At 31.9% G+C, this 7,867-nt stretch overlaps 1 protein-coding gene across 1 annotated transcript; it reads right to left on the bottom strand.

Moving 5' to 3' along the window:
- Nucleotides 1–5,467: 5,467 nt before the first annotated feature.
- Nucleotides 5,468–6,786, bottom strand: LOC120184443 (NAC domain-containing protein 104-like). Its single transcript, XM_039188914.1, has 4 exons — nucleotides 6,535–6,786; nucleotides 6,173–6,450; nucleotides 5,949–6,077; nucleotides 5,468–5,610 (listed from the first exon to the last, which is right to left on the bottom strand). The coding sequence occupies exons 1-4, from the start codon at nucleotides 6,698–6,700 to the stop codon at nucleotides 5,575–5,577; spliced, it is 609 nt and encodes a 202-aa protein (XP_039044845.1). The 5' UTR covers nucleotides 6,701–6,786; the 3' UTR covers nucleotides 5,468–5,574.
- Nucleotides 6,787–7,867: the final 1,081 nt, after the last annotated feature.

The following is a 7,867-nucleotide window of genomic DNA, read 5'->3' as shown; positions in this document are numbered from 1 at the left end:
GTGCACATCCGAAAATTCCTTCAAGCCACCACGAAAAGCTATAGCGCGGGCTCCTCTCGGATGCTACGCCACTCTCTTGAGCTTTACCAATAGAGGATCACCAATAAAAATGGAGAAATAAGAAAAGAATAGCTATTGTACATTAATGGATGTAGAGAAAATGGAAAAGATGATTTTTTAGATTGTCTCTCTTGTGAGGTGTCCTTATAAATAAAATATCTAAGGGTATTCTTGGGAAATTTTGCACTCAAAATACTCATCATACCCCCAAATTCATTCCTTGTGCATGAAGTTTATCTTTATGGGTGGTAGTAGACCCCATTTAGATGGTTACCAGTAGGAGACACGTGCTTTGACAAATGTCCTCTTGTGAAAATATCTCTTTATCTTTTTCTATGCTAGAAATGTCAAGGCATTGCAGTCTACTTCAACAACATGTGATGTTGCAGCATTGTTCTCAGCTTGCCCTAAGCTCCTTGTTTCCTGCACATCACTAGCCAACCACACCTTTCCCATCAATAGAACCTTATCAAAGTAAAAATAACACAACCACCACAACAACTACATGCAACTACATGAATCTAAAATGACTTATATGAACTCTTAGACAAACAATAACTTAAGTGAAAATGGCCTTAAAAGTAGCCTTTTTATGGAGTTAACAGGAACCTATAGCTTAGACAGCAGTTTCATATTTCTCTTCGCACCAGCCTTGTTTGACACTTGATTATTAAAATTGAGCAGTTCAATGTCTACTTCAAACAAAAATTCGAAATATTTTACCTCACAATCCACAATCGCAGAAATTCTTGCCATTGAGAATGTTTGATTTACCCTCACAATACAATTCGACTTTAATATTTCTCTCCACAATAAAACATGTGACTTACACAGTAAATATTCCATTTCATACAAAGTAAAGATTTCATTCTGATGGTGCATAGTAAAGATTCTATTATAAAATGTGACTTTATCAAGTTTTCTTTCTTTCCTGTAACCGAATCTAAAATATTAGTGACGAATCCAAAAAGTAAATTTTCATTAAAATCAAAATTTGATCCGGACATAGTGATCGTTCTACCATACAGGAATCCATTTTAACTAAGAAGTTTAACTATAAAATTACGAAATTTGAACTGACAACCGATTAACTATAGTTTTTTAACTTATAAATCATTCATTGTTCAAACACTATAATTTGAATTGAATTTTGGTTTTCTTAGTTTCTCACGTCAGTCTTACTAATGATATATATTCATGGTCCATTGAATTAGGAATACTATAAAGATCATATGTTTGCGGATACCCTACTAACACTAGCTAAAAGAATACTAAAACAAAATCTTATTATATGTTAGGGTAAATCATACGAGTGGTCGCTTGTATTTTCGATTCGATTGATTTTGATCACTGGTTAAAAAAGGATTATTTTTGGTCCCTTACATTATTGTCCGTTTGATTTTAATTCTCGACTGTTAACTCCTGTTAACCCATTATAAGTCTAACTTGATATTTATGAGTCAGACTCAAAATCTCTTTATGGCATTGTTAAAGACCTTGGCATCAATGGTCAACGCTATCCTTCCAGTAATTCCATAGTATAATTTTGCAGTTGCGATTACCGTCGCGGTGGTGGTGTTGCGGCTACGCTTGCGGTTGTTGCGGGAGTTACGATGAGATTTGTTTCTTAAAAATAATTATGTTGCGTATACGATTTATGGTGACTTTTGAAAATGTTATATGGGGCATTACACTGCTGCGTTATAATCGCAATTTAATACTAGAGTAATCCTTGCACGAGAATTGGCATTTTCTGTGAGCGGAGGCTCGTTGACAACGACATTTACGTTCTCAATGTCGCTAGGCTTGTGTTTATATTCACAGTGCTTGACGAGTTCTTGTCACCGGCGACTAGAGTTTCTTGAAGCATTTTGCCAACCTGAAAAGTTTTTCCCTCGCAAACAATCAATTTTCCGGGAAAATCTCTCCATCGAATACGTTCATTTCGAAACCTTCTATTCTTTGATTTCTCAGGAAACAGATTCCTTGAAAGTTCTGTTCCATTGATGAGCAAAGCTGATGAACAACAGCGGTTTTGGTGCCAGTATTGGATATTAATGGTTGTTTTGACAGTTCGTATTGCTTCACAAGCTACAAGCTATGGACAGACAAGAACTTTTGAACTCCTGCAATTTATTGCTTCATAATCAACCCCAAGACCTCAACATCCTATATTTTCTCATCACAAGGTGCTAGGGACTATGGTGATTATAAGGTAGTAACTGCCTAAAATCCTGTTTAATCATTAATAATTTATAACACCCTACAGACGTAGCTGCTCGAATCTAAGATCTCAAAAAAAAAAAAAACAGCACTTCCTGTAATCACCGAAACAACTACATAAAGGGAACAATCTTCTTTATGATTTAGAAGAAAGGGGTGTTAAGATTTTTAATCTCAATTTGTATCTTGTATTATATATAAGTGTAAAAAATATATAATATCTAAAATTTAGCGTTTGCTTTTTTTTTATAGTCTCTGTTAGTCTCTTTTCTTCTCTATCTTTGTGATCGGCGGTGGCACCAGTCTTGGTATTGATTATCGACCGTCAGAATTCGCTATTTTTCCTTTGCTTTATTATAGCGTATCTTTATTTTTTTTCTTATTTTTTATTCATAATAATTTGCCTTTTTGGCACGATTATCATACCTTTATGACACATTTTTCTCTGTCTCTATGACACGTTTTCAATTGTTTGGTTGTTGTTTTCGTTTATTTTTTAGGGTTGATTTTGATATCATCATGACTGATCGAGATGAAACTTATTTGTTATCAGGATTATATTCCCTACTTTGGACCCTCGGATTGAATTTGGATATGCTATTTACGTTTATGGAAAGTATTTTTACATCGCTCGATTTTGATTTGTGGTATGTCGATAGTCTTTTAATAGTTTTATTCTCTTATGCGGTTCGAGTTTATTTGGTTAGGTTTTTTAACATATTCCTTGTATGGTCCTTGTGTGGTCTTAAGTTGCTAGTTTTATTGTGCTTAGGAAAATATTGTTATTATACGTTTAGTTTACAGTTGTGATTGTAAACCTTTATCGTATTTTGGATATTTTATATTTTTAATAAAATTAGCAGCTTCTATAAAAAAAACAATTAGCTTGGCACGAACCAAGCAATTTCGATGGTAAATAAATTATTATTATTATTTGAGGTCTCAGGTTCGAGTACCATAAATGTTAGGGGTATAAGCATTTAATGTCAAATGATTGATAGTTATCTTTAAACAGATACTACCTTATACTTATTCGAGATTAATAAAAAAAATAGCTTGTAAGTCCCATTTGTATTACAGTTGGTGACTTAAGTGGATTTTTTTTAATTGCCAACTCAGATTTTCGTTAATGTATTAACGAGAGTAACGACCAAGGGATTAAATTGCACAAACCAATAACCTAAGGGACCAAAATTAATCTTTTTAATCGATGACCAAAATCAAACAGAATGAAAACATAAAAGACCACCCATGTAGTTTATATACACTAAAACCTCTAAATTAATAATGTTGGGGCCACATAATTTTATTAATTTAAAGATGTATTAATTAATAGATAAATTAATAATTTAAAAATATTTTTTTTATTCAACAAACTACATTATTCTTCATGACATAAATTCATTGAGGGGCTTTGCAACCAAAACTGAAGATGATAAAATGCCTTTATAACTAATTACGCGGAAGGAAACACCCATAGCGGCAATAACTCTTCATAATTTTTTGTTGCAGTATGAGAACACAACATCGAATTTTTTGGATGCAGTAAGGAAAGTTATAGGTGAAATACAACTAAATTTAAATTTAAGAAGAAACAAACAACAATAGAATCATATTTTACTAAGTTGTCCTATTTATATTTGTAATGTTATAAAATTATAATATTAAAGGAATCATAAATTTATATAAGGATCTTTCGAAAAATTATTATCTTAATAATTTACCGATTTTTTATAGAAATTATTAATTTATCGAGCAATAATTTATAAATGTTCTACTATATATATATATACGTGTGGGAGAATTGGAAAGCGTGCGAGTGCTTGCATCATTTATGACTGAATGCTTGTCTAAGTAGGCACCGAGGGAATTTTTTGTTCCTTAGCATTGCGACACAAGACAACTACCAAAAACCCATCAAAGTTGGACAAAGCTATTAAAAGGCTACAATGCCCAAATATATATATTGCTCCCTGCCCTACCAAGCCTCAGCAGTGCTGTTTGGGCTCCACGTTCCCCCTCCCTTGTAATCCTTGCTATTCACTATCTCATCCGAAAATATGATCGGAAATGAGACGAGATATATTGTGAGTTATTTAAAGTTGATTAAGTTAAAGTTTGATAAATATTCAATTTAAATGGACTCGAGTTGAGCTTGATATAATCCTTGCACTTCACTATTTCACTCAAAAATAGGACTGTAAATGAGACGAGACATATCATGAGCTATTGGGATCGATTCGGTCAAAGTTTAATAAATACTCAATTTGAATGTACTTGACTCGAGCTTAGTTCTTAATAAACCAAAATGAGTTACTTGATACTCGACTCGAAAAGCTCGTGAGCAACTCGAAAAAAATAGTATATTAAAATTTTTATTTTTTAAAAAAATAATATATTATTAATATTAACATTTATGGTTTGTTTTTTTTAAATGAATATAAGGTTTTCATGTGCTTAAGGTTTATGATAGAGTTTAAATTTTAACCAAGTTAAGTTTAAGATTTATTTTAAGGTTTTTCGAGCCTTTACGAGCTTCAATTTATGATCGAGTTTCAGTTAACTTAAAAATTTTAGACTTGTAAATTTTCAAGCCAAATAAAAGTTCATTTTAAATTTTTTGAATCGAGTTAAATTCAATAATACTCAACTTGACTCTACTCATTTAGAGCGCTACCAAATACATAGATTATTACAAACCGTCTTTATCCTATTTTATACGTACAATTACTTTATGCAAAACGGACATTTACCTAGCAATTTATCTCAATTCTTTTTCCAAAATAATGTGTGTATGTAGTCTTGCAGAATGTTTGCATGTTTCAGAAGCATTAATTATACAAGCAGAGAAATCTATAAACATTTATGGGAAAACGTTTATTATCTCTAACTATTACTTTTATTTTATTTTGGTCACTCAATTATTTTTTATTTTAAAATTATATTTAATGTTATATTTTTGTTTTATTTCGATAATCTATTGTTAAAAATTAACATAAATGCTGACGTGATATTTTTAAATTTGTTTCAATGATAACATTATCTTATGGTGACACATCAACATCGTCGTTAAATTTTTAACGATTAGTCTTTAAAATGAATAAAACGTAAGAAAAGTGATAATTAAAATTAAAAAACGTGTAATTTATCATATATATCAAGCAATACCATACGAGTCTGTAGAATTAATACTAATTGACGATAATATCATTCCCCTAGAAACACATTAATGCCAACATTCTACATTTGGATAAAACATTTATAATGGAAAATGGAATTAACCCTAGCTAGCTATGATCTTGAGAAATATTTTGCTCCGTCATCACACCGGTCGAATGCCATATGTTACAATGCCTCAAAATTTAGGGTCCATATTCGCATAATTTTTAGTCCTAAATGATACTTTCGTCGAAGGGAAAACAATTTTTTCTTTTGGTTCTGAGAAAATGACAGAGAAAATTGTAAATAAAGATTTTGACAGTATTTTTAATTATTTTCTATAATGAACTGTGATAAAAAAATTTATAGATCTCTCATAATTTCAAATTTGGTAAATTAATTTTTATTATAATATATTTTATAAACCTCATTTTAAAAAGTAGTACAGCACTACACATCATTTGGGACGCGACGAGACTGCCTCATCATAGCTAGTTTAATGGCAAGCTAATTTCATCCATATCATCCAACGATAGAAACACTTCATCCAAACACGACAGTTCTGTTCCGTCATCGTCTTCGTCCTCATTGCAATTTCTTTCATAAACTCGGCAGACAACCCATTTGTTGTAATCCTAACACATCACCAAAAATCAACAAAACTAGATAATATCGAAGATAAATGTCAACCAAAAACTCAAAACTAACTATTTTATGCAAATATACTGACTATTTTGGAATGTCCACCGCGTTTGGATGATTTTCCCGTGCCGGAATCAGAACCGGAGAGACGATATTCTTGCATTATCCAATTGGTTTTGATGGCAGCCGGACCACCTTCTCCGATGTAGAAAACTAAATACCTTTTCATGCCAACTCTCTTGCTGCTGATGCTATTCACAACAGGCTCATCTATTCCCATTGGCTCCCAATATCCATTTCTTGTACTCCTGTTGTGCGTCCTCCTACTGTAAAAATACCACTGGTTGCCCTCACACAAAGCTTTGCCTATCAAAAACATTCCAAATTTAACCATTTTGAAAAAGGGAAAACAGATAATGATTGTTTAGCTGATGTTTATAGAGTAAATACCATCAAGTTCCCATGGATCAAGGGGATAGAGTTCAAGATCAGGGATGACATCAGGGTGGCAAGGCAAGAGGGCAGCCTTACGTTGAAGGAAGTGAACCACAAGCTCTTCATCGGTAGGATAAAATCTGAACCCAGGGGGAAGATTTACATTGCTATTTTCTCCCATATCTCTCCAACACTGCAAAAACAAAGAAGAAGAATAGTGAAGAATAAGGGTTTGTACTGAGGTGATATTTATAGTGTGAGTGAGTGGGAGAGATGCGTATAGATATATATTGTATTGACCTGAGAAAGAAGGTGGGGTTATATAGCTAAAGACGAATAAGGAAAGGGAAATCGATGATTTTTTTTTTGAGTGCTCACTTTACTTCACTCTGAAAACTCAACAAGGCCTGGCTATAGGCGACTGTTAACGGGAACGCTTCGCCTACTTCCAAGTACCGCTATTTGTTATTCGCTCTTATGGGAATAGGGAAGTAAGATTTTAGGTTAGGGGATTAAATTTTTATAGAATATAATAAATTTATAAAGAGTTAATTGCATCACATATCCTCAGAGTATAAATCTTGTTTTAAATTGATCCATAAACTTTTTAATGTTCCAATTTTATCTCTAGACTATGACTATGATTCTAAATTAGTCTTCAAACTTTTGAATATTTCAATTTCATCCCCAAACTATGACCTTCATTCTAAATTGATCCTCAAACATTTTGAACATTCCAATTTCATCCCAAACTATATGTATATACTAGTCACACTCCTTCTTAATAAAATCATTAGGCCAATTTATATTATTATATGTTTGAAAAAAATAAATTTAGGTTAAACTATGGTTGAAACAAATTACATATTTGAATGAATTCGAGGATAAAATTAAAATATTCAAAAATTTAAGGATCAATTTAGAAAGAGGATCATAGTTTAGGGATGAAATTAGAATGTTTATAAGTTTAAAGACTAATTAGAATAAGATTCATAGTTTGAGGATGAAAAATATTTAAGGATTAATTTAAAATGAGGGTTATACTCTAAGAACATATGATGCAATTAACTTTTTATAAACTTTAAAAAACAAAAAAAATCTATAAAAAGTATATAAAAATATTTTAAATATAAAATAATTTTAAATTTTCGAGGAGTAATTCGTCTTCGGTCCATCTCTCCTCGTATATATGAATGGGAGATGAAAGAGATAGAACGGTGGGGTTGGCGAAGCAAAACAAATCAAATCAGAAAAAAAGCAGGCAGCAGTTAGTTATCCAATTTCCATCGCCCTTCACACCTGTTTGGCAAAGCACCACTTACACCACCCACTCTTTATTTTCTACTTT

This window comes from Hibiscus syriacus, unplaced genomic scaffold (assembly GCF_006381635.1).
Source record: "Hibiscus syriacus cultivar Baekdansim isolate YM2019G1 unplaced genomic scaffold, ASM638163v2 tig00112910_pilon, whole genome shotgun sequence".
Taxonomy (NCBI): domain Eukaryota; kingdom Viridiplantae; phylum Streptophyta; class Magnoliopsida; order Malvales; family Malvaceae; genus Hibiscus; species Hibiscus syriacus.
The sequence above is the reverse complement of the archived record's forward strand: the minus strand, read 5'-3'. Positions and strand labels throughout refer to the sequence as shown.

Excerpts from the sequence above, each read along its gene's own strand:
- LOC120184443 (XM_039188914.1), bottom strand. The coding sequence starts at position 6,700 with ATGGGAGAAAATAGCAATGTAAATCTTCCCCCTGGGTTCAGATTTTAT. Across the intron at positions 6,451-6,534 it reads TGATCCATGGGAACTTGATG|GCAAAGCTTTGTGTGAGGGC; the intron begins GTATTTACTCTA and ends TGTTTTTGATAG. Across the intron at positions 6,078-6,172 it reads GCGGTGGACATTCCAAAATA|GATTACAACAAATGGGTTGT; the intron begins GTCAGTATATTT and ends GTGATGTGTTAG.